Source organism: Silurus aristotelis (assembly GCF_946808225.1).
Source record: "Silurus aristotelis genome assembly, chromosome: 9".
Lineage (NCBI taxonomy): Eukaryota > Metazoa > Chordata > Actinopteri > Siluriformes > Siluridae > Silurus > Silurus aristotelis.
In genome coordinates this window covers 28,332,013-28,358,532 of record NC_139582.1, presented here as the reverse complement: position 1 = coordinate 28,358,532, position 26,520 = coordinate 28,332,013, and the positions used below count along the sequence as shown (strand labels likewise).

The window sequence follows — 26,520 nt, the reverse complement described above, 5'->3', positions numbered from 1 at the left end:
TATATATATATATATATATATATATATATATATATATATATATATATATATATATATCAGATTAAATATTATATATATATATATATATATATATATATATATATATATATATATATATATATATATATATATATATATAATATTTAATCTGCTTAATAACACATAACACCGCCATTTATGATTTTTAACCAAAAAAAAAAAAAAAAAAGAGGTGACCGTGAGTGTCTGCTGCTATGGAGGAACCTGATCATAAGCACCAAATTAATTTTTTAAACTAAGAAGTAACCACAAATTTAAAACCACTTCTATAGAATATATAATCAAAAATGTCCAAATGGCACCCTGGAAAGGATTTTCCCCAGATTGCAGACAGACAGAAAGGAATCTGTTTTTGCAAAATTACGAAATAGTGGGACGGCTAAGGGTGGATATGTAAGAATGTGTGTCCCTGTTTGTTTGGCAGTAGTTTGACGTTTGCTAGGTCATGTGCAAGGATGCGCTCTTTAGCTTATTGGTTATGTGTCTTGTCCTTGTTGCACGCATTAAACGCCCAGTTTTTGTCATTTGACGAGTATCTCGGGTGAGTTGCTTTTTCAATTTGATTATTTTTCTCTAAAGGACTTTTCCATTAAGCACTTTTTCTACATGAAACATTGGGTTTGATGTAGATTCCTAATTCTTAATGTCCACATTAGATTGTGTGTATCGGGAAATTACAAGGTTTTTTTTGTGTTATTTTGCGCATATCATTCATTCGCTCTTGCCTTGCAGGCTTCAACCCCATCGAAGGAGGTATGTGTCATGTAACCTACATGTGTGAGTCTGTTTTTTCCCCTCTCTCTCGCGCTCTCTCTCGCATCTTTTTTCGTTTGTATGTGAATGATTAGCAAAGTCATACCTCATTAACAAACTGCACCCAAACTACATTGTCCTAATTTCTTAAGTCTGTTTTCAGCACAAATGTTTTGTCAGTGCAGTGAGGGTTTTTTTGCTCTGTGTTTGTAGAAGCAAGCCGGACTTCGACCCGTCACCAAAGTGAGGACACGATCTTTTGCACACATGGAAAAATTTAGGGTGGATTTTAAATAGTAGAAAAAAAAAAAACACTTTAGTTACATTTAATGTTAAACAACTAGACAGATGTATACAGGATTTATTTTCAGGTTAAGCAATTATGTATAGGAAAGATATCAGCTAACGAACTGCGGATTTGGATTGTTGCATTTTATTTTCCCCACCCAGGTTTGCACTGGTGGCTCCAGCGGTGCTGAGAGTGGAAACTAACGAAAACATCCTGCTAGAGGCATTTGGACTTTCTCAGCCCATCAGTGTTTCTCTTTCTGTGTACGATTTTCCAGCCAGGGCGCATCAACTCTGGCAGGGAAGCGTCACCCTCAACTCGGATAATAACTACAACGTCCTCCAATCCATCAAGGTACATTCAATTTGTTACAAATTTGTAACATAACATCTACTTGCTTGGCCACACACCCTTACAAGGCCTTTTGACAAAGGCCAGAACAGTTCAGATACTTGAGTTAAAGTGGAGATACAGTAGGTAAAATATTACTTTGTTAATAGTAAAAGTGTCCCTTTAAAGTTTCAATTGAGTAAAAGTACAGAAATATTTGCTTTGCAAAGTATTTTTTCTTATTTATTATGCCAATGTTCTTATTATCATTTTATTATTTTTTTTCAAGACTCAGTTGGCTTAGTACAGACGTAAGTACAGTAACAAATTACATAATGACTACTGGGACTGTAGTAAAGATCACCACTGTCAAGCCCAACATCAGGATAGATTAAATCGGGTCCAGGTGAAAACAAGACTAAGGCAAAACCTTAAAATCCTTTCTGAGGCCAAGCCTTCCACCTTACTGTCAAGAGCATCTTTAGCAAAAGTAACACCCCAAGATTGAGACAACAAATTGAACATTCTGTACAGATCAATCCGAGTTTCCTGCAGCAAGAAGAGAAAGAGACCAAGTATGTAGAGCTGGTGGCCCAGTTTGGAGTCTTACAGGAGGTTAAGTACCTCAGTAAGGTGTCCTTTCTGTCTGGTTACATCTTTATCCAGACAGACAAACCCATATACAACCCAGGAGACACAGGTAAGACCAGTACCACTTGGGTATCACGGGTTACCTTGAACCCCGCTTTTCACACTCGTGATTACTGAAGTATCTGTCATCTGTAATGGTCTTTATTTTCTCTCCCTTTTGTACAGTGCGCAGTCGAGCTTTTGTTTCGAATGCTGCTTTTCAGGCTTTCAGTGGCACCATTTCTGTTGAAATCCAGGTAAAGGCTTTGGAGCAATCTCTCATATAGTGATCTATCTTATACTGGGTTCTAGTGGGTGATCATTTGATATCATCACAGTGAATCTTTAATTGTACCCAGATCAATTTAGATTCATCAAATGGGATTATGCTCCATGTGCAGATATAAATCTATAATGCTCTTTAAGACTCCTGGGAAGGCTAGACCATGTTTCTACTTAACAATTATTTCGATGTTACGATGGTGTCCTTGTAGCACATCTTTAGCATAAATTGAGGACTACCTGTACTTAAGTGTTGATTGCCCCGAAGCCTTAATGTTGCTGTTCGTCCATGGTGTTTTAGAATCCTGATGGAATTACAGTCTATACCACAGGGAGGAGCAAAGCAGAAAATGGTGTTTTCTCCAACACTTATCCCCTCTCGGACATTGTCAAGTATGATGTTGCTGGATATATATATATATATATATATATATATATATATATATATATATATATATATATATATATATATATATATATATATATATATGTTTGTGTGTGTGTATGTTAAAATATTTAATAATTAATATATATTAATTAAAGTACTTAACCTTTAACTGTTTTTACTATTTCACAGGGAGGGCAAGTGGAAGATTATTGCTAAATTCAACCACTGGAAAGAGAACACGTTTAGTGCGGATTTTGAGGTGAAGAAATACGGTAGGTATTTACATTTTTATGAAGTTATGCGAGCTTGTTTGTTCACCGATTAAAATAACTCAGGAGAAAAATCAGTTTTGTGCCTTAGATTAGGAGTTTAATATCCTGTCTTTGTTACAACCTAGACGAGAAATTGGACTTTTTCAATATCTTAAATCCTAATGCAATATTGACGTAGAAGGAAGATTCTCTTGGTTGTTCCCCTCTTTACTTTAATATTGGGAGCTAAAATGTGGAAATAAAGTAGGGTGCGTATACATGGGGGAGTCTGTGTTGAAACAACATTTTTAGTGTAACTCTTATGATTGTAGTGCTTCCAGCTTTCAATGTGACGCTAATACCGCAAAACACACACTTCAGTTTGGACGGTCAGGAGTTGAAGGTAGAAGTTCACGCCAGGTCAGTGCCATCCTTACTGCTCTTTTCCAGTCGGGGTCTTGTACAATTAGGTCTAATGCAGCTGTGTAATCTTTACTCAGGTATGTGTATGGTGAGAAAGTGAAAGGCGTCGCGTACGTGGTGTTTGGAGTGGAGAGGAACGGAGAGAAAGTGCGACTCCCCTCCATGAAGCAAGTGAATAATGTGAGTAACTTCAGTTCTTGATCTGTCAAATCCTGACTGGGATCAAATTCTAACTGAAGTAGATGACGCAGGCTGCTGTACACTACCTTGAGTCTCTGACACATTTCTCATTTCTGCTCCTGACTGCTTGCAGCTGGACGGTGGGACGGCCACTCTGACCATCGATGAGCTTAGGAAGGCTTACTCCAACATCAACAGCCTCGTAGGCTCGTCCATATACATTAAAGCTTCCGTCTTGACCAGCTCAGGTAGGCCGTCTTTTGTGCAGATAGTTATCCTGCGTAGAATTGTAAGGAAGGGAAATAATCAAGGAAAACTACTCAAGGCATCTACGGAGCTTTAGTTTATATTATTATAGTTTTATTAGCGGACAGTGCAGTCGTGGGCAACACAAAATAAAATATCTCTGTATGTATGATGCTGCACTGTCATCCTCAGGAAGCGACCTAGTGGAAGCAGAGAAGTCAGGCATCAAGATCGTCTTGGCACCCTACGTGCTCGCCATTAAAGACACATCAAAGTTTTATAAATCGGGTCTACCCTTTGATATGACGGTAAAGTACCGGAATAGTACGTATTATATAGCAATTTACAATTGTGGTTACGAATCCACTTTAAATGTTTGTATTTTGGGTATTAGGTTACGGTTAGCCACCACGATGGCTCACCGGCTCCGAACGTCCCTGTTAAAATCAGCTTGGTGCCCACTCTGTTCACATTGCACAGCGGTACCATCAAAGCATCTCTGAACATGCCTTCTGATATAAAGCTTATAACAGTAAGTCAAACACGCACACACACACACACACACACACACACACACACACACACACACACACACACATTTCATTAGTGTCCAAAAAGATTTAGAACACTATCCTCCTTAGTTTTGAGACAATTCTTTCAGGTTTATAAACCCCTATTGTTAGGGGAGTACAAGCACCAAAAACATATTACCTGTCCCCTGTTCCTGGTTATGGAGTTCACTGGCGGTATTTAAAACTTTTTTATTCTTCTCAACATTCATCCAATATCTTCTGCACAAATCTGGTTCACGTCTCATTTTCACGTTAACCAGAAACGTATAAAGTCCTACTTCCTGTGTCATTCCTGTGCCATTCTGACATTAGAAGCTTCTTCTCTAAACGTTAAACAAACACTAACATATGAACAATGATGCATTTTTTACCTTTGTAAATTACCTTTGTAGGCAGAGACACTCGTCCCAGGATTGAGGCAGGAGCAGCAGACGAAGGCTAATTGGATCGTGCAACCGTACACGCCTTTTAATCCCGAGAAGCCGAACCAGCTTCACGTCATGCTAGACAAGTATACTGGGCAAGCGGGACAGACTTTAAACTTACAACTGCACCTGACCACTTTCTCAGAGAAAGCGAAAAACTTCCTCCAGCACGTTTCCTACATTGTAAGTCCTGCATCCCATCTGTCCACTGGGTTCTTATCACAACAAACATGTAGAAAAGAAAATATCAAATCTGGCTGTACATTCCCTGCCATGTTCTAGGTGCTGAATAAAGGGAGAATAATCCGTACTGGCAAGATTGACATCAAGGGGCATGAAATTACCAACTTTCCCCTGCTTCTGACTTCAGAGATGATGCCTGCGTTCCGCTTCGTGGTGTACTACATACTGCCTTGGAGCTCCAAAATCGAGGTGGTGTCCGACTCCATTTTGGTGGCCGTTGAGAGCAATTGTGTGGGATCAGTGAGTCAAACTGCATTTAAAGGTTTCCCATTTACTGGAGTACCAGAGTAACATCCCACTGACATAGTGAATGTGTTGTAGCTTAAAGTTGAACCGTTGGCGGGTGAGGTGATGTCCTCGTACTCGCCAGGCGACAGCTTAAGCTTTCAAGTGAGGGGCGACCCTGGAGCCAAGGTCAGCCTTGTTGCCGTGGACAACTCCGTTTTCCTGCTGAGTAAGGGCCGCCTGACACAAAAGAAGGTGACGTGCATGACAACTGTACAGCTGTGGCCCAAAGTTTTGAGAATAACACAAATATTAAATGCAGTCAGCATTCAAATTCATCCCAAAGGTGTTCAGTAGGCATGAGATCAGTAGCTCCTTAGCAGGCCTCTCAAGAGCTTGCTCTTCAAAGCATGTAAACCAGATCTTCAAGGAACTCACTTTGTGCTCAGGGGCATTGCCATGCTGGAGCAGGTTTGGTTTGAGAGCCTCCAGCTTTGTGGTAACAGTTTGGAAAAGAACCACATATAGCGGGAAAGGTCGGGTGACCCAATTCTTTTAAAAATCTATTGTTCATTTTCACATTCTCAAACATTTTGGTCACGGCTGTAGTTTAAAAAAATCGGAGAAAGCGTTTAATAAATCATTCCGTCACTAATCCAGTGGTGTGCAGCAGGTTTGGGATACGTTGGGACAGGGCGATTTGGGTTGCTCTTCAGGCGGAGGGAAGGACAGTATGGGTGTGTTCCAGGATGCAGGATTACATTTCCAGTCAAGCTTCGGTGTTGTAACCGATTCAAGCCAAGGTAATTTTTTTGTAATTGATAATACCTGCCAGATTTAGAAAGGGAGGATTTTTCTTTGTCCTCTTGCTTATGCCGTGCTCAATTACAATATGAATGAATTGTTTGTACAAATAACCAAGCAAATAGGATCATATAATGAATCAATTCTGTAGCACTAATGATCGAACTGAGGATTCAGTTTCATAACTGATGATTTACACAAGTATGTTTTCTGGTTTGGCACAGCGTGTTCCTCGAAGTCCAGGAGAAAGCGTTCTGCTGAGCAGCTGCGTCTCAAAGCCCAGCTCGGTAAATAATCGATTAAACGTTATACCAGGTTTAGTATACGGAAACTTCAAATCCCACCGTTTTGAAAGGACAAATCACAGAGGTCAGTACAGTCAAAAGAATTTAGACATCCGGCAGAGTAATGGGACCTTAAACTGTCATAAAGAATTGGCCTAATGGTTCTGCTATAAGCCATTTTCTTACTTATTTATGTATTTATTTAAGTTGGCTTTGCATGGCCCTGTTTACTACACTACAGCACTGCACCACAGTCCTGCAGACACGACGTTTCCGTGTAATTGATGTGTACGAGTCCATCTGCCTTTACTTTTTTATCTATTTGATTCCATTTGATTTTATTTGTATAGTGCTTTCGATTTTGTATAGACGTTCTCCCGATTTTATTTGTTGAGATCGATTCACAAGGAATTTGATAAGTTTGGTTTGTTTTCTGTTTGCTTCCTAACTAAGGCAGCACATAGTATGGACTTCATAGGAAATTTTAAGTTGGCACTGAGAAGGACGTTTAACCAATTAACGCAGGCTTTTTTCCTTTTTGTGTGCGTGATTAGAGCAATCCTATTCCGAGCAGTTTCTACAGCGCTGCTGCTCTGATGGCATGAGGGATATCCCGATGGCGTACTCGTGTCGCCGTCGTGCTCTTTACATCACTGAGGAGTGGAGCTGCGTAATCGCTTTTCTCACGTGCTGCTCAAAGTACAGGGGTGAAGAGCTGGGCGTAGTCACCCCACCACCACCCACCACTCCAGAGCCAACCACAACTCCAGAGCCAACCATTTCTGAGCCAATATCCACCTTTTACTTCAGACCTGTGAGCCGGCATTTTAGTAGAGGTTGGTAAAAGTTAACCCCTCAAAACAAACACCACAACACACAAAAAAAATTTCTTGAAAGAATACTCCTTGAAACGGTTTATTTATCTTATACACCTTCTCAATTCAACCATGCTCTGGTATAGCCATTTTTGTGTGCACCTCGAGAATATTTTTAAAAAACATCCTATCATTATCCCGTCATTCCGAACTGTTTGATTTGAATTTCTGATCATTCAGTTGAATCCGTAATGCTTGGATTCGTTCCTGGTCTCCGTGAAGAAACCTTAACTATCCAATATGCACGTGTAGTCCCGGCGCCAAAAGTGGAAAAAGAGGACAACGAGGACTTTGAGCAGGTTGATGAGGACAATATGCTGGATGATAACGACTATGAGATTGATGACATTTATGTTCGCAAAAAGTTTTTGGAATCGTGGCTGTGGACTGATGTTGAACTTCCTGGAACACGTGGGACTGATGGGTAAGACTGATTTCTTGAATCTCGGTGGTAGTCTTGGTAACTACTGATTTAATTTTTGTTTTATTCAACATAATTTTGCTTTTGTATTGGGTTTATTTCAATTGATTTGAATTATAAAGTGTGTGTGTTGGGGGATTGGAGATATTCCAAATAATTGGTCCGATACATACAATCCATAGCAATGACCCAGAACATCACAGCTGCGCTTTGTATTCATTTTTCAAAAAAAATTTTTTTTAACACTTTTGCAGCTCTGGTGAGGCATGCACACATTTATATAAATGTGTAAATAAAATTCTCCTAAGCGTGTTTGTCTTTAATCAGATTGGCTGTTATGCCTGTGGAAGACGTTCTCCCTGACAGCATCACTCAATGGGGCATTTTGGGTGTCAGTGCATCATCTAAAACAGGTCATTTCCTTTCGATATCTAGCTGTCTCTGACCTGCTTTATCCAACTGGTGACCCGTCTTTTTGCATTAAACTAATGGCCTACAGCACAAAGCCTGAGTTGACGTGGCAGAAAAATTTGATTACATTACCTGCAAATCAAGTCCAATTGTGTTCTGATATCAGAGTTTGCGTTCCTGCAGGTTTCTGCGTAGCCGAGCCGTTCAACATCCGGGTTTTTAAGCAGTTCTTTATCGACCTCCGCCTTCCTCGCACTGCAGCCAGAAACGAGCATGTGGAAGTCAAGGCCGTGCTGCACAACTACATGAATGAGAACTTGACGGTCACTTTCCTCACACTTTACATTTCTTTATTCGATTATTTTACCCAAAGCTCTTGATCACAGATGTTCCTTACACTGCAACATCGTGTTTTGTGTAGGCGCTGGTGATCCTGTCAAAAACGGTGGATATGTGCAGTGTGGCGTTTACTGGGGATCACAAGCAGGAGGTTTTCGTGCGAGCTCAATCCTCAGTGCTCATTCCCTACACTGTAATCCCGCTCCAAGCAGGAGCGCTCCCTCTGCAGGTCACTGCTGTGTCACGCAGCCTGGTTGGACAGGACGCCATTAGAAAAATCCTTCACGTGGTGGTAAAGCCTGATGTGGAACTTTTATTACTCAAGAGTTGCCATTATTTAAGAAACAGTGTTGATTTGTAGTCAAATTGTAGCATTCACTACACTCATTTATTATGAATATAACATTGAGTTACTGTTGCTGCATCAAATTGAGCATGATTGTCATGTCTTAGCTGCGATTCGTGTGTGCGTCCAGGTGGAGGGCGTTCAGAAGATGAACGTGAGGAGTTATGTGTTGAATCCTGCCACAAAAGGAGACATCGGTGAGCCCACGTGCTGCTTTACGTAAAAGTGTGCAAAATCAGGAATACCCTGAATTTGCCACATCCGTACCAAATTTTATACAAAAAAAGTGCTTTTGAAATAAATCCAGTTTGTTTGGTTCTCAGATGGAAACCAGGCGATTCGGGTGGATAAAGTTAAACTGAGTTCTGTGGTCCCCAACTCACTTCCTGAAACGTTTGTTAACGTCAGAGGTAAAATGAATATCTGCATACTCGTTAGTTAATTTTTTTTTTGACTGAACATGTCATTACTGTCCACGTGTTTCAGGTCATTTGATTGCAGACAGCATCGATAACTCCATCAATCAGGACTCGCTGGCGGCGCTGATCCGGATGCCAGGAGGCTGTGTGGAACAGAACCTGGCTAGCATCACGCTGCCGCTCATCGCCGTTCACTACCTGGACCGCAGCTCGCAGTGGGAGAGTGTGGGAATGCAACGCAGAGATGAGGCCCTGAAGTACATAAAGAAAGGTAAGATCCGAGAAATATTCCGATCTCGGTCACCTCTCACTGATGCGTAAGTGTAACGCGAGCTCAGGTTCAAACGTACAGAGAGATTTGATATCTTTTTTGCTTCTGCGCCAGGCTACGAAAACCAGCTTCATTATCGCAAAACGGACTACTCGTATCCACCGTACAGAAATGAAGGAACCAGCACCTGGTATTAACACCATTTTTACAATATGCAAGATATATTCGGCCTCATCAGTCTGTCTGTAATCTCTTCACATAATCTTCCTCCTCTCTGTGTCACAGGATCACAGCGTTCGTGGTGAAGGTGTTCTCCATGGCTTATCCGTTCATCACGGTGGATAATCAAAATATCTGTGGCCCGCTGCTCTACCTGCTTAAGCACAAGCAGCTCTATTCTGGAGCATTCAAGGAGGACAACCCGGTCTATACCACCTCAATGACGGTGAGATAAGATTGTATGATGATGTAGATGTTGATACCAAGTTTTGCCAAACGAGATAAATCCTGTGGTGGAAAACGACTAGCTGGATTGTTGGATGGATGAGAGTCTGGTGCTTATATTGAACTGGCTGTGTGTGTGTGTGTGTGTGTGTGTGTGTGTGTGTGTGTGTGTAGGGAGGTCTTCGGGGTGCTGAATCCACTGAAACTCTGACTGCATTTGTACTGATAGCCTTGGCTGAAGCTAAGGGTGCTGTTACATGCAATGATGCAGAAATAAACATAGAGGTAACACACACACACACACACACACACAAATTCATATATGGATTTCATATCTTACTTTTAGTAAAAGTAAACATACCTGTTTGTGCTCTCCAACACTTCTTTCATTCCTTTTTTTGTTCAAAAGCTCAGGGTTTTAAGTCTCTAGAATCTCATTTTGCAGGTGATGTTCCAAAGAGCAGGAGATTACCTGAAGGAGCGATACCACCGGCTGCGCAGGCCGTACTCCGTCGCCATTGCATGTTATGCTCTGGCTGTAAGCAATCAAGGCTGCGCAAAGAGCGTTTTGCTGAAATCGGCATCAGCAGGTACTCTCGGCCACGCCTTTCTCAATAACCTGATTTATTAAAGTAAGAAAAGCAAGTGTCAAAAATGTCTCAATAAAATACGGAAAGAATCTATCAGGACTAGGAGGCATGAGGGGACTGGGACATGGAGGACTTGAAGGCCAAGAGCAGAGCTTTGCAAATAGTCTTTGTGATTGAGCAGTTGGTCACATCCAGGCACCGTCTTTGGATTGAGATGCACTTTCAGAATTTCACACACTATTATGTTTTTCTTGCATTTGAGATCATTCTTCCTTTCAGACCGCACACACTGGCCGGATGCAGACAATTCCTTATTCGCGCTGGAGGCGACAGGTTACGCACTGCTGGCCCTTCTTGAAGGTGGACATTTTAAGGAGGCTGCTGCTCCGTTCAATTGGCTGAATCAGCATCGACGGGTCGGGGGAGGATATGGATCCACCCAGGTATTGGTCATACTGAATTTGTCTAATTGGCTCAAAATTTCAGTATAACAGAATAGAGTCTGTACAATTTTGCCTGAATGTCTTCTTTAAAAATTTCAATCAAATAAAAAAAAAAGTTAAATACTACTTTAAATGAGAGAGAAATGAAAACTAATACTAGTCATGTATTTACTAATATTAAGGAACAATGACTAAGCTTATGAAAAAAATCCTGTCCTTTCCTTGAAGTCCACCATGGTGGTGCTGCAGGCGCTGTCTAAATACCTGGTGAAGAAACCTTCTCCAGCTGACATGAACCTGCGCGTGGACCTCAGTGTTTCTGGTCGCTCGGATGTACGCTGGGCTTTTAACTCCAAACTGGCCCATGTGGCACGTTCTGCTAGGGTCAGTCCTCTTTAATTTGCACTTTGCCACTGTTCTTTATCTAATCTTCATTTGCTACGTATGCTAAATCCTATTTTTAAAAAAGAATAATGTTGCACAGGTTCCTCTCGATCAGGACTTTACAGTGCTTGCCTCAGGAAATGGCCAAGGAATCCTTGAGGTATAAAATACACCTAAGATACCTGGATCTAAAATCCTCAACTAACAGCCATATTATAGGTTTGATCTTTCCTTCCTCAACAGGTGCTCACAGTTTACAACGAGTTGCCAGATGTGCATGAGAAGAGCTCCTGTAATGGCTTTGATTTGAATGTTTCCATTATGGAAAGCAACGGTGAGTCCCTAGTCTTAGCATTTTACTTGTTTTCTAGATCATGACACACACTGAACCGGTCAACAAATGGAAAACTTGTTAATCAAATCTTTATTCTGACATCCTTAGTGTTGGTTGAATCTCCATTATAGATTTTATACAGGAAAATGCTTCTTGATCACTTCAGTTCTCAGACTGGTGGCTCTCAACACCAGAGTTCTCTAGAAAATGGCTGCTTGAATAATGTAGGCTTGAGAGCGCTGTAGACTTGAGGGAAAGAGTTCATAATGTAGATCTGTAGGCTACTGTGGATTTAAGGTAACGTGTTTATCCTCACTGATTTCAACAGAACGGCCTCCAGCAGATGGAGAGAAGGTGTACAAACTCAGCATCGACGTGAGGTGAGCCATTGATGTGCAACTCTGTCATTGGAATGACGCGGTATTCACGTTAACGTGGACCTTTTGTCCCATCAGGGCTCTGGCGCAGCAGCAAATGCGCATGGTGGTGCTCGACATCAGTTTGCCTACTGGATTTGAACCCGAAACCTCGGATCTCGAGCTGGTAAGAAAAAAATCTTGAAACTGCAAGTAGATCATTCACGAGGACACAAACAGTACCTGGATACGCACAGCAATCAAATTAGCAGAATAGATCGAGATATTTCATTACATTGTGTAAAAAAGGATGGAAGAAAGATCTCAGAAATGCTTTAAATATGCAATTTGATGTGTGCTCTCTGCTCTTACAGCTGACCAACGCTGTGGATCGCTACATCAACAATTTCCAAGTGGTGGACAATCTGAGCGATCGAGGTTCCCTCATCATTCATCTGTTCAAGGTAACATGGAGGACTATGTGCTGATCGTCACACTTTTTATTAAAATGCTGTAATAATGTACTCCGTGTACCTGGTGTGTGTGTGTGTGTGTGTTCAGGTCTCCAACAAAGAGGCAGACGTCATTACGTTCAGGCTGAATCAGAAATTTAAAGTGGGCCTCCTGCAACCGTCTACAGTTACTGTCTACCAGTATTACAATCCAGGTACACAGGAGACTGGATATTTCTACACCTTTACACACTTCTGCATGTTCGATCCAGCTGAGAGTTGAACTGTGTGTGTGTGTGTAGATAAACGTTGCAGCAGGTTTTACACTCCACCAGAGGACAAGGAGCAGCTCAGTCAGATCTGCAAAGGCAACGTTTGCCGCTGCACGCAGAGTAAGAAATATTAAAAAGTAATTCAATGCAACGCTCATTAACTAACTGCTTTTAACTCAACCGGATTTTTGCAGGCGACTGCTGCGTGATGAAGACAACTGCTCAGACAAACGTAGCGAGGCTTAAAGTTGCATGCAGTGGAAATCACCACGGTAACACGACAGATTACCATAACGCAACGATCCATAAACTCGTATGCATTGTTTCTCATTCGCATCCTGTTTTCCAGTGTACAAGGTCCGAGTGTTGAGCGTAAGTATGAGCCAGTATGACCGATATGAGATGCAGATCCTGCAGGTCATAAAAGAAGGTGAGTAATTCTATTTTTCTTTCTAAAAACTGAAAAGCCAAAAGAACGTTTGTAACTTCATTGTGCTTTTGCTCAAACTGTGTGTGCGCAGGCTCAGAAGTTGGTCTAAAAGAAAAGGACACGCGTGTGTTTCTCTCTCACGCTGGCTGCAGGGCGGGGCTAAATCTGCTTAAAGATCAGGACTACCTCATCATCGGTCCACCCTCTGACATCTGGCAAGCAGGCAGTGATGAAAGCAGGTAAACAGATAAACGGACGCCACCCAAAAATATGCTATTTTATGTATACGGTACTGTATTAACATTATACTTCATTTTAAAATTAATAATTCGATTTTAAATAATACATTTTAGTATTTCAACATAACTCCATAAAAACAATTCCCTATCGTGTTTTCCATGAGAGACCTGGAAAATTAGCCAAACTATTTAGTTACGTAGCAAACACAATTCCACGATAAACCAGGGGGGGGCACCAGATTCGAACAGCGGTAAAGCGGGGGATTACTGTACTAGTGAACAGAAGTGTGTGCGCTCTTCTATCTAGACGTTTTTTTTGTTAATCTTTCTTGCAAACCCTTATCAGTTTCCAAACACGCATTCTGACCTTCTATTTGCTTCTCAAGTTGTCCGTGTGAGGGTGTTTATGCAATCTGTATTACTGCAATTCGCCAAAATGTCCACCAGAGGGAGGTTATGGCTATAATACATCCTAAACTAGACCAGGAGTGCACTTTGCTGTCTAGCTTTCACTACTTTAAAACAACTGCATTGTGTTTTAATCACGCATTTAAATTCTGAGTTGCCTAAAATAATTTTTCTTTCTTGCCTTCAGGTACACGTACACTCTGGGGAAGGGGACGTGGGTGGAACACTGGCCGTCACCAGCCGATTGTAACGCTCAGGCGCAAGACAAATGCAAGCAGCTGGAGCAATACGCGGCGGAATTAGGGGACACTGGCTGCCGGACCTAAAAAAAAAAAAAAAACCATACACAGGGTTGTCCATGTTGTCTTCAACACACACCTTTGTGCTTGTGTGCATGTTAAAGTGTCTATTTTACATTCAGAATCTGTAACATAGTGAACCGTTTCCTATACAAACAGCACACGGATCTAAATAAAGCTTTACATTAACACTGATTTGTCTGCTCCGTTCTGTCTGACTGGAAATCAAAAGCCCTCTACTGTGTGTCGTTCTATTCTGTTCTTTAAACAGGTTAAAGATTAGTGAGCGTGGGGTTTTTACTTGCATTTAGAATGCAACACAGACTTGGTGTCTTCCCTAGACTATTTATGATGAATTTCTGATTTTGCTGACTGTGTTATTGTGCTGTCCCTTAAGGACGACAGTGGACAGCTGACTCGTAAAATGTTTGATCATATTTTGTGCAGTGCTCATTTCACAGCAGTAACACAATAATCTTTTGCAATAAGTTTAAATAGTCAAATAGAGTCTTTCGAGTCGAACTCTTACATTTCATTTCAATTACAATAATACGACATTTTGGTTACCAAGCAAACGAAATCAGAATCAACAGAATTCATCTTTGCGATTCAGAGGAAACAAAAAGGTGCATCTGAAGTGGCATTTACATTTATTTACACACTGTTTAATGCCGCTCAGGTGAACATGCAATGGCTTAAACTGCAGTTACAAATGCATAAATAATGTTTAGACATTTTAAACATAAGGCGTTGAATAATTGAGCTTATTTAAAAAGAACAGAAGATACTTTCAATGTGAAATTAAAACCGCCAGTAGGTGGCAGCATGTCACCGTTAATAAGTGAGTCATTGCATATAAACCGAATCATTTCAACGGGTGATTCGTTCCTGAATTATTCGTCATCGTGTTGCTCAGAGTTGCTGTGGGTTTTGTTTCGAATTATTTTTGTTTGTTTTGTGCAAAAACAGGCAATGTAGTGTCTAAAACAAGTCTCCTAATATTAACGTCTTGTTAGATTTTATACAATAGTTCAATTATCACACTTTTAATATGTTGATTTTTGGTGGGAAAAAAGCACTTTGTGTGATATTGATCAAACAAATTTAATGATATAAATGTGCACATTTCTTTGCCCCATTTCTTGAATTATGTGATCATTCTAAATGCATTTTAATAGACCGAAACATGAAATCATGTATCTAAATATGAAAATACTTGAAAAAAGCGAAGTAGCTAACGTTTGCTAAATATCCCAACAGGCTAATTAGCTAATGTTAGCCAATTAAATGTAAGTTATTCAAAGCTTATTTTTTATTATTAATTTATGTTAATAAAACTAAATAAATCTAAATTACATTTCCTTTAAAAATTCTTAAATTACAGCGACCTGTCCGGCTTTAATTGGTGACATGCTAACGCAGCTAGCTAACACATGCAGAGAGACAATTAGCTACATTTATTAAAAAGAACATTTAGATAACGCTGCCTATCATTTTTCTAACTAATAAAACAATAAAATAATTTATTTAAGCCGATACTTACAGGTAAACTGTAACACAGTTTTTCAGCTGCAGACGGAGGGAAAAACGCTGCCAACGAATCGAATCTTTGAGTCGATTCCTTTAGGTGAAGGTGAAGAACCGAGTGCAAATCCAAGCGCCATCTTTCTGACCACCTTCAATAATGCGCTTTATTACACATCATATTTTACACAATATCTCACTATTTAACACAGTTCCGGAGGATATAGTAACAATATGTAAACCATCAAAAGATAACAAGGTCATTCAATTAAATTATACAAAAGCAACAAGGTTGTTAGCTCTGAATCGACTCGTTTAATTGGCTCTTTTAGGTGAATCGTGAGATCCGATTCCTGTTTTTTTTTTTTTTTTTTTTTTTTTTTTTTGCCAAGTAAACTCTGATGTGATGAGTAGAACTTTTAAGGAAAAGGATTTGGAAATACCAGTTGGTAATAAATGAAAATGAAAAAAAAAGGAAGATTTGGTGGTTTGAGTGTGATGATTGAACCAAAATGTATATCCAGTTTCCTTTTGTAAAGAGTTTACACAGAGTGTATGTTACATCCTGCATGATATGTTCCTGTTTGTTTGGACAAAATGTTAAAAAAAAATTATTTTCTATGAAAATTTGTATTTTATTATTTTTTTAATTTAGCTGTAATTTTGAGTTGACATTAATGCAAATTGTATTTTGTTTTGTAAATTTTTTATTTTTTATTTATTTATTTATTTATTGTTTTACAAATACACATTTCAGCATTATAAATAATCTGTGTCCATTTTTCTTTATAACCAATCAATTGACTCATTGACCCATTTATTATATCGCATATCGCAATACCTCAATAATCGCAACGTAACATTTTTCCCAAATCGTGCAGCCTTAATGTTTTCTATTCTATTGCTTTGATTACAGCTCGGCACACTCTTGGCATTTACGCAGTCAGCTTAATGAGCTAGTCACCTGAAATAGTTTTCCCATTACAACCGGATTTCGATTGGGTGATTGTGGAGGCCACGTTATCTAATGCATCACTTTTTTACAAACCTTCTTGCAAATATGGTACCTAAGTTTTGTATGTATAAATCAGACTGTGAAGATGAGGTCCTCCATTAATTAAGCTTATTAAGGTCTTTAGGCGATAAATGCAGTTGCATGGAAAGTAGGTTGAGGCGGTCAGTGTCCTATCAGGATTGACCTTCTTATGCTTGGAATTGCAGTTTACATATGGGTCACTTCTCAGAGTTCCATTACAGGGGGAAGAAACTACAACTACAACTACATCTCCTCTTCCAGTAAACTCATTGTTGTGTCAGCTGTGTTGTTTTTACACACAAAAGACAAATGCAAACTCCATCCCTGTCCTGAGCTGGTGGTTAGTATCATGGTCTCTGCTGCAAGATGTCCCTGGTTTAAAACCTGCCTTTAGCTTTGTTTGTTGTAACTTTGCAACTAGAAAAATAGTTAAAAAAAATATATTCAGAATTGCTTAAAAGAAAAGCCTTCTTTGAGATTCTGTGACTCAGTTATATGAGCTTTTCCTTGAGTTAAGAAGTTCACTGGTTCAAATCCTGGTAATGTTTGAAGGAACTCTTGTGTGGATTCTTCTTGAAAGGGTTCCCAACTATTTTGTTAAGACAAAAGATCAATGAGCAAAAATAAGCTGTATCCTGAAATGGCGTAGTGCTTAGCAACATGGTCTTTGCTCCATTACATCTTTGGCTCAAGTCTAAGACTCAGTTTTCATGTTATTTTAGTTTAAAAAAGAGACAAGAATAGAGTAAAACGTCCAATAAAACTGGAAACCTTTGGTGCATAAATTCAAGCCTCACCATCAATTTTCATCTGTTCTTATAGGTTAAGACAAAAAACGAACAGAAGCAAAAAGCAGTAAGCAACATTTCTTCTTGTCGCTGTATAGTGTGTTCTTTGGCTGACTCAGATGAGCTTTACCTTTCGCCTCAGAGGTTGTTGGTTCAAACCCCAGCCAGCTTGCTAGGATGCTTAAGGTGTCTAAATTGTGTGATCTGAAATAGGGAACAACGTACTTTTTAAGCTTTAATACTTGACTGTTTGAAGTAATTCAACAAAAATTGCAACAAGCCAAAAGCCCCTTTCATGGGAATAGAGAAACCCAGGTAAAGTGCATTCCACAGAAACTCACTTTTTATCTGAACCATGAGGTGCAGCATTTATTAAAGACAAAAGTCCAATACCCAAATTATTTAGTGTCCTCAGATGGTATAGTAGTTAACATTGTGGTTTCTGGTGTGGGACATCTTTGGTTCAAGCCTCACCACAGCTTTTCAGTTGTTTTTAATAGGTTAAGAGTAGAAATAAACAAAAGAGAAACAATGGCTTACGTCCCAAGGTGGTATAGCGGTTAAAGTCACGTTCTCCAGTGCACGTCATCCCTTGTTTGCTGCTAATCTTCAGCTTTTGTTTGTTGAATAGAAAAGTTAAATGTGCATTAAAACAGCTTGTTAGTATGAGATCCTGTGGCTCAGTTGGATGAGCTTTACCTCTGGGTTCAGAGGTTGCTGGTTCAAACCCCAGCCAGGACTCTCGTATATGAAATGGTTGCGTGAAAGGTTCAGGTTGAGAACTGTGAAGGTTCTGGAATGAGCTGTGTGGAAGGTTCAGGATGTGAGAAGGTATTGGAGGGCATGAGCTAAGAAGGAATCGCAGGGCGTATGGTAAGAAAGGGGGGCAATATCCGGGCATCTGCCCCCCCGGCTCCTGAAAAGATGAATGCAGAGGGTTATGCAGCCAAAAAACAGGAAAAAGTATCGACTTAGTTTTGCATCTATAGGGAAAATTTTCTACCAAAAACTATCACTTTGACTTTTTCTGTGCTTTTGAAGCACCATTTACCCCAATCTTCTCCTCACCACACTCAGCCTTTCATCCACCACTCACCTGATCTGCTCTCACTACAGACACAGACATGCTCACAACTCACCCACAGGCAGGACAAGCCAGATTTGAACCAGCAACCTCTGAATCCAGAGGCAAAGGCTTTAACCACAAAGCCATCAAGTCCCACACAGTCACCTTCATTTTTGTGGGGGTTTAACTTTTGTTTTATCCATGCAACAAGAAATGAATATTAAAGTAAGACAGTGAGAGAAGTTAACACATCACCTGAAGCAAGACTCAAAACCTGAGAGATATGTACAGAAATGCTTCAGAGACCAAGCTACAGGAACTCATACATGTAACCTGTATTACAGCTCTTTTGACCTCAATCTTACACAACCTGAAGGTCAAAACAAACATTAAGAAGTAGAGGGATGAGCAGGATTTGAACCAGCAAATGCAAAGCAAGCTCTTATGTTACTGAGCTACCAAATCCTACAAGTAGCACAAGAGCTCCTGGGGTTTTTATCTTTTAAAATGACATCTACCTTTAAAAAAAAAAAAATTATACCACCTTTTAATGAAGCAAAGCTCCTCCATGTGTCCTGGGTGCCACAAGACCTCTGAAGAAGTGCTGTTTAATCTGGTACCAAGAAGATGTAAGTTGTGAGATGGAGCATCCATGGATCAAACCTGTTGCTAAAGCATGTTCCACAGCTGCAGACCGAGTACACTGCCATTATGGAACACTATTACCATGAAGTGTGGAAAATTTCTCCATGAAACAGTTCCTTTCAGTCAAAGAATGAATCAAGTTCAGCATCAGCCCTGTCCACAAGGGGTAGCTATCAAATATTTAAACAAGAAGTTTTGAAACCTTCACAGAGAACTTCTGAGGAGAACGCTGGAGTAAAGCAGGTGTTATGGGACTGTGATTCTCTTTAACATCTCAGTGTGGGTCAAATGTAACTATAAAGTAGAAGAAGGTTCCATGAGGAATAAAACATTGTGTGTGTGCTGCCGTGACAGGAAACTAATCATTAATAGAATGAAATAAATAAAGTCTCTCTGTAGTGTAAGTTTATATATCGTTCAATATCATACAGGCCATAAAAAACAGCACCCGGTCTCACTGGTGAAAAGCAGGACGTGCACGCATTACCTGAAATGCTTTTTCATTTACTTTATTAATTTTTTTTTTTTTAGTGTGTTTGACAGACACCCTTATTCAGAGCAACTGACAACCACACTATTTATACATCAGCAGGGCTGAGACTCGAACTCACAACCTTCAGATCAGGAGTCCACCATCTTAACCACTGAGCTACCACATCCCTGGCAGGAATCTAATCATTACCAGAGTGGTGTTATGGAGTGGAGTTTTTGTTCCCACCTCAGTTTTCACTCCACAAGACCTCTGAAGGTGTGCTGTGGGATCTGGCACCAAGCCGTTCGCAGCAGATATTTAATATCCCACTGTCCGTGCACCTTGCTCTTGTGGCATCAGTGTATCGCCTCTAGAGGCCGCTCTCATAATGACAGCGGACCGGAAGCCTGAAAAACGATCGTTTGGGTTTTTGCTGGTGCCGATTAATGTTTTTAATTTTTGAATTCTATTGCTAGTGTTGCCTCTTTTGTTCACTAATAAACTACTGAATATATTGCATCTGAAACTGATGTTGCTTAGTTATGTAACACGAGCCTACACTTTTAAACGTCTCAACCATCACACATACTTCGAGCAAACATGACAAGCAGCATCTTTAATTCACCATTAACACCGGAGTATATGGAGATAAAACAACGCAAGTATCAATAACAGTACCGGTTGGCCTGAAGCTTATTGGTAGTCCGGTACTGACCCAATTACGTACCGGTCCAAAAAACAATACCGGTTCTCAGTACCCAACCTTCATTCGTTTTTCCTTCTTTTCCTTCTTTTCAACATCGTACATTAATACTGAAGACATCTAAACAACTTGAATTGTGTAGCAAACAAAATAATGTTTTATATTTTTTATATAATTCAGAATGTTTTATATTTTAGATTTCTTTGCTTTGATAAAAGCGTGGCACACATTTAGCATTCTCTCAGTGTACCGTTGCATCCCTAATACTCTCCTACAATTACATGTTTTTCTAAAATCGTTTAATCTGTTCATTTGAACCTTTTTCGATTCAGCATCGCTTCTGTTCTCTTCTTTTCAGTTACACGTACACTCTGGGGAAGAACACGTGGGTGGAGCACTGGCCGTCCGGTGCGTGTGAAAAATGCGCAGAGCTAGCCAATTTTAGCACCGAACTGCAGACCGATGGCTGCCAGACCTAAGAAACGTCACACACAACAAACACACACACACTCACTTACTACACAACACAATATAAAAGCCAGTCTGCTACACTGCAAAACTTTTTTCCATGCCAGTCGCTAATTTGGTTAAATCTTGTGTTCAGTTTAAATTTGCACTTTATGAATCGCTTCACCGCATCTCTACGTACAGAAATATATACATTTCAGCGGGCATTCTTTACTGCTTTGTATTTTTTTTTAAAAATGTAAGTTATGTTACATATGAGGCAGGACAAGCCAGATTTGAACCAGCAACCTCTGAGTCCAGAGGCAAAGGCTTTAATCACAAAGCCATCAAGTCCCACACACTCACCTTCATTTTTGTGGGGGTTTAACTTTTGTTTTATCCATGCATAAAGAAATGAATCTTAAAGTAAGACAGTGAGAGAAGTAAACACATCACCTGAAGCAAGACTCAAAACCTGAGAGATATGTACAGAAATGCTTCAGAGACCAAGCTACAGGAACTCATACATGTAACCTGTATTACAGCTCTTTTGACCTCAATCTTACACAACCTGAAGGTCAAAACAAACATTAAGAAGTAGAGGCATGAGCAGGATTTGAACCAGCAAATGCAAAGCTGAGAATCAGGCTCTTATATTACTGAGCCACCATATCTTACAAGCAGCACAAGAGCTCCTGGGGTTTTTATGTTTTAAAATGACATCTACCTTTTAAAAAAAACATTTATACCACCTTTTAATGAAGCAAAGCTCCTCCATGTGTCCTGGGTGCCACAAGACCTCTGAAGAAGTGCTGTTTAATCTGGTACCAAGAAGATGTAAGTTGTGAGATAGATCAAACCTGTGGCTAAAGCATGTTCCACAGCTGCAGACCAGAGTACACTGCCATTATGGAACACTATTACCATGAAGTGTGGAAAATTTCTCCATGAAACAGTTCCTTTCAGTCAAAGAATGAATCAAGTTCAGCATCAGCCCTGTCCACAAGGGGTAGCTATCAAATATTTAAACAAGAAGTTTTGAAACCTTCACAGAGAACTTCTGAGGAGAACGCTGGAGTAAAGCAGGTGTTATGGGCCTGTGATTCTCTTTAACATCTCAGTGTGGGTCAAATGTATCTATAAAGTAGAAGAAGGGTTCATGAGGAATAAAACATTGTGTGTGTGCTGCCGTGACAGGAAACTAATCATTAATAGAATGAAATAAATAAAGTCTCTCTAGTGTAAGTTTATATATCGTTCAATATCATACAGGCCATGAAAAACAGCACCCGGTCTCACTGGTGAAAAGCAGGACGTGCACGCATTACCTGAAATGCTTTTTCATTTACTTTATTTTTATTTATTTTTTTCCGTGTGTTTGACAGACACCCTTATTCAGAGCAACTGACTATCACACTATTTATACATCAGCAGGGCTGAGACTCGAACTCACAACCTTCAGATCAGGAGTCCACCATCTTAACCACTGAGCTACCACATCCCTGGCAGGAAACTAATCATTACCAGAGTGGTGTTATGGAGTGGAGTTTTTGTTCCCACCTCAGTTTTCACTCCACAAGGCCTCTGAAGGTGTGCTGTGGGATCTGGCACCAAGCCGGATTAAATCAGCTTGCTAGTATAAGATCCTGTGGCTCAGTTGGATGAGCTTCACCTCTGGGTTGAAAGGTTGCTGGTTCAAACCCTGGCCAGGACTCTAGGGAATAAAACAATTGCGTGAAAGGTTACAGAAGAAAACTGTGAAGGTTCTGTCAAGAGTTGTGAAGAAGGTTCAGGATATGAGAAGGTATCGGAAGGCATGAGCTAAGAAGGAATCGGAGGGTGTATAGTGAGAAAGGGGGCAATATCCCGGCATCTCCCTCCCCGGCTCCTGAAGAGATGAAGGCAGAGGGTTATGCAGCCAAATAACAGGAAATAGCTTTTATTTAGTTTTCTGCAGAAACTTTTCCCTATAGATGCAAAGCTATCACTTTGACATTTTCTGTGCTTTTGAAGCACCATTTACCCCAACCCTCTCCTCACCACACACATCCTTCCACCCCCAACTCACCACAGACAGTCTCACAACTCACCCAGTGGCAGGACAAGCTGGATTCGAACCAGCAACCTCTGAGACCAGAGGCAAAGGCTTTTACCACAAAGCCATCAAGTCCCACGCACTCATCTGCTTTCTTCTTTTTTCTTCCTTCTTCCTTCTTTTTTTCTTTTTCTTTTTTTTTTGTGAGGGTTTATCTTTCGTTTTATACCTGCAGAGAGCAAATAATAGTAATGAAAGACAGTGAGAGAAGTAAACACATCACCTGAAGCAAGACTCAAAACCTGAGAGATCCTTAGGAGACCAAGCTACAGGAACTAATACAGGTAATCTGTATTACAGCTCTATTAATCTCAATCTTACACAATCTAAAGTTCAAAACAAACTTCAAGAAATAAGCAGGATTTGAACCAGCTTTCACAAAGCGCAGAACCAAGTTTTTATACCACTGAGCCACCAAATAACACAAGCAGGCGTTTTTTTAATCACTCCTGGCGTTTTTTTATCTTTTAAAATGACATCTGACTTAAAAACGTAAGATAAATACCACGTTCTAATATTGCAAAGCTCCTCCATGTGTCTTGGATGCCACAAGACCTATGAAGAAATCCTGTTTAATCTGGTACCAAGAAGATCCATGGATCAAACTTGTTGCTGAAGCATGTTCCACAGCTGCAGACAGAGTATACTGACATTATGGAACACTATTTCCATTAAGTCTGGAAAATTGCTCCATGAAACAGGTCCTTTCAGTCAAAGAATATATCATGTTTATCCAAGTTTATACTCAAAGCACAGAACCAGTCTAAAATAAACAAAACAAAGTTACAAAAACAATGATGAAGTACCATTTCTATTCTAAAATATATAAAATGTTAACAAGTACTTTTAATTGTATTTAGTTATTCTTTTATGCGATTCGTTTCTGTGAGATCTGTAGTGAGAAAAGTTTATATAAGTTTAATATCATACAGTCCATAAAAAAACAACACGTGGTCTCACTGGTGAAAGAAGGACATGCTTTCATAACCGGTAATACTTTTTTATTTTACAGTGCGTTTGGCAGACACCCTTATTCAGAGCAACTAACAACCACACTATTTATACAGCGGCAAGGCTGAGACTCGAACTCACAACCTTCCAGGAGTCCACCATCTCAACCAATGAGCTACAACGTCCCTGACAGGGAATTAATCATTACCAGTGGTGTTATGGAGTGGCGTTTTTGTTTCCACCTCAGTTTTCACTCCACAGGACCTGCCCTGACTACGATGCACTGTGTATTACAGGAGCTTATCTGTTGGATTGGATTAGACGGGCCAGCCATCTCTCCCCACGTGCATCAATAAACCTTGGCCGCTTATGACCCTGTCGGCGGTACACTACTGTTCCTTCTTTGGACCACTGTTAATAGATAGTGATGACTGCAAACCGGGAACACCCCACAATACCTGCAGTTTTGGAGCTGCCCATCGTCTACCCATCACAATTTGTCCGTTGTGAAAAGCGTTTTAGAAATACTCGACTTGACAATTTAGTGCCCTCGTCAAACTCACTCAAATCCTTATGCTTGCACATCTTTTCTGCTTCTAACACATCAACTTTGAGTAAAAAAATTCACTTGCTGCCTAATAAATCCCACCCATTAACAGTTTCCATGATAAAGAGATAATCAATGTTATTTGCATCTTATATACAAACCTAATTCCAAAAAAGTTGGGACACTGAACAAATTGTGAATAAAAACAGAATACAATGATGTGGAAGTGTCAAATTTCAATATTTTATTCAGAATACAACATACTAGATGACATATCAAATGTTGAAACTGAGAAAATGTATCATTTTAAGGGACAAATAAGTTGATTTAAAATTTCACATCTCAAAAAAGTTGGGATAAGGCCATGTTTACCACTGTGTGGCGTCCCCTCTTCTTTTTATAACAGTCTGCAAACGTCTGTGGACTAAAGAGACAAGTTTAGACTAGGAATGTTGTCGCATTCTTGTATAAAACAGGCTTCTAGTTGCTCAACTGCCTTAGGTCTTCTTTGTCGCATCTTCCTCTTTATGATGCGCCAAATGTTTTTTATGGGTGAAAGATCTGGACTGCAGGCTGGTCATTTCAGTACCCGGATCCTTCTTCCACACAGCCATGATGTTGTAATTGATGCAGTATGTGGTCTGGCAATGTCATGTTGTAAAATGCAAGTCTTCCCTGAAGGAGATGACGTCTGGATGGGAGCATATGTTGTTCTAGAACTTGGATAGACCTCTCAGCATTGATGGTGCCTTTCCAGATGTGTAAGCTGCCCATGCCACTCGCACTCATGCAACCCCATACCATCAGAGATGCAGGCTTCTGAACTGAGCACTGATATCAACTTGGGTTGTCCTTATCATCTTTAGTCCTGATAACATGGTGTCCCAGTTTTCCAAAAAGAACTTCAAATTCTGATTCGTCTGACCACAGAACAGTTTTCCACTTTGACACAGTCCTTTTTAAATGAGCCTTTACCCAGAGAAAACACCTGCGCTTCTGAATCATGTTTAGATATGGCTTCTTTTTTGACCTATAGAGTTTTAGGTTTAGGGTTTTCCGGCCTTGACCCTTAAGCACTTCCATTGTTTCAGAGATTGTTCCAGATTTTCTGAAACTTTAGATGATATTATGCACTGTAGATGATGATAACTTCAAACTCTTTGCAATTTTTCTCTGAGAAACTCCTTTCTGATATTGCTGCACTATTTTTCACCACAGCATTGGGGGAATTGGTGATCCTCTGCCCATCTTGACTTCTGAGAGACACTGCCACACTAAGAGGCTTTTTTTTATACCCAATCATGTTTCCAATTGACCTAATAAGTTGCAAATTGGTCCTCCACCTGTTCCTTATATGTACATTTAACTGTACAACGGCCTCTTATTGCTACCTGTCCCAACTTTTTTGTGGCGGCAAACTAAAAAACACAACAAAAAAAAAAACATTTAAAGTCAGGTAACATCACACTATATACAAAGTTGGGACAATGTACAAATTGTAAAAAAAAAAAAAAATTCAATAATTTAAATATCATACAATAATATTTAAGAGATGTGTAAAGTATTGCTTTCCTTTTATTATTTATTCTTACTAATTTATTCTTACTTATTCTTCCTAAGTTAAAAAACATTTAAAGTCAGGTAACATCACACTGTATACAAACCCAATTCCCAAACATTTGGGACGCTGTACAAATTGTAAATAAAAAAAGGAATGCAATAATTTACAAATCTCATACACTTATATTTAATGAAATACAATTTGTACAGTGTCCCAACTTTTTTGGAATCGGGTTTGTAAATAGTGTGATGTTACCTCACTTTAAATGTTTGTTTTTTAAGTGCACCGCATTGCCGCCAGGCATTCCAGAGAACTGTGTAGGATGGTTAAAGAGGAGTGCGCACCTACATCTGCAGTCGCATTTCTCAGATGTTGCTGTAGTGCGCTACATTTCATCTCCTCTCTGTAAGATGTGGACTTTAAAGCTGTTCTTGTGGAACGCTTTCGTGTGTATTTTTGCTCAGCCCAGCACCAATATTAGGTGGTGAGTAATTTTTTTAAAGAACCTTAACAGTTTTAAGAATAAAGCTAGACTACTTTGACTCTATGTCCTTTGAATTTGTTGCTTGTATGTTTCCATAACAGGTA

The 26,520-nt window shown here is 39.8% G+C and overlaps 1 protein-coding gene across 6 annotated transcripts; it reads left to right on the top strand.

Annotated features, from left to right (window-relative positions):
- Window positions 1-438: 438 nt before the first annotated feature.
- Window positions 439-21,026, top strand: LOC310731510 (complement C3-like). Of its 6 annotated transcripts, none has more exons than XM_083551175.1 (43): window positions 439-580; window positions 772-816; window positions 1,006-1,035; window positions 1,243-1,435; window positions 1,946-2,111; window positions 2,228-2,298; window positions 2,625-2,716; window positions 2,901-2,983; window positions 3,295-3,382; window positions 3,463-3,565; window positions 3,699-3,813; window positions 4,004-4,119; window positions 4,206-4,343; window positions 4,776-4,991; window positions 5,091-5,291; window positions 5,373-5,531; window positions 5,950-6,079; window positions 6,305-6,367; window positions 6,919-7,200; window positions 7,420-7,663; window positions 7,988-8,073; window positions 8,255-8,394; window positions 8,493-8,702; window positions 8,887-8,953; window positions 9,080-9,166; window positions 9,243-9,446; window positions 9,561-9,636; window positions 9,732-9,891; window positions 10,065-10,175; window positions 10,336-10,480; window positions 10,760-10,923; window positions 11,152-11,307; window positions 11,408-11,467; window positions 11,551-11,641; window positions 11,970-12,021; window positions 12,097-12,184; window positions 12,372-12,461; window positions 12,559-12,664; window positions 12,752-12,841; window positions 12,916-12,993; window positions 13,071-13,151; window positions 13,243-13,390; window positions 20,690-21,026. In XM_083551175.1, exons 1-43 carry the CDS (start codon window positions 495-497, stop codon window positions 20,808-20,810), a joined length of 5,232 nt encoding a protein of 1,743 aa, XP_083407301.1. In that variant the 5' UTR covers window positions 439-494; the 3' UTR covers window positions 20,811-21,026. The 6 variants fall into 6 exon arrangements, with proteins under 6 accessions (XP_083407301.1, XP_083407297.1, XP_083407298.1 ...); XM_083551171.1 differs by lacking the exon at window positions 20,690-21,026 and adding an exon at window positions 13,986-14,292 and having other exon boundaries at window positions 1,009-1,035; XM_083551172.1 differs by lacking the exon at window positions 20,690-21,026 and adding an exon at window positions 13,986-14,292 and having other exon boundaries at window positions 6,919-7,194.
- The last annotated feature ends 5,494 nt before the right edge of the window (window positions 21,027-26,520 follow it).

Excerpts from the sequence above, each read along its gene's own strand:
- LOC310731510 (XM_083551170.1), top strand. The coding sequence starts at position 495 with ATGCGCTCTTTAGCTTATTGGTTATGTGTCTTGTCCTTGTTGCACGCA. Across the intron at positions 7,201-7,419 it reads GAGCCGGCATTTTAGTAGAG|TTGAATCCGTAATGCTTGGA; the intron begins GTTGGTAAAAGT and ends CTGATCATTCAG. Across the intron at positions 11,642-11,969 it reads TTCCATTATGGAAAGCAACG|AACGGCCTCCAGCAGATGGA; the intron begins GTGAGTCCCTAG and ends TGATTTCAACAG.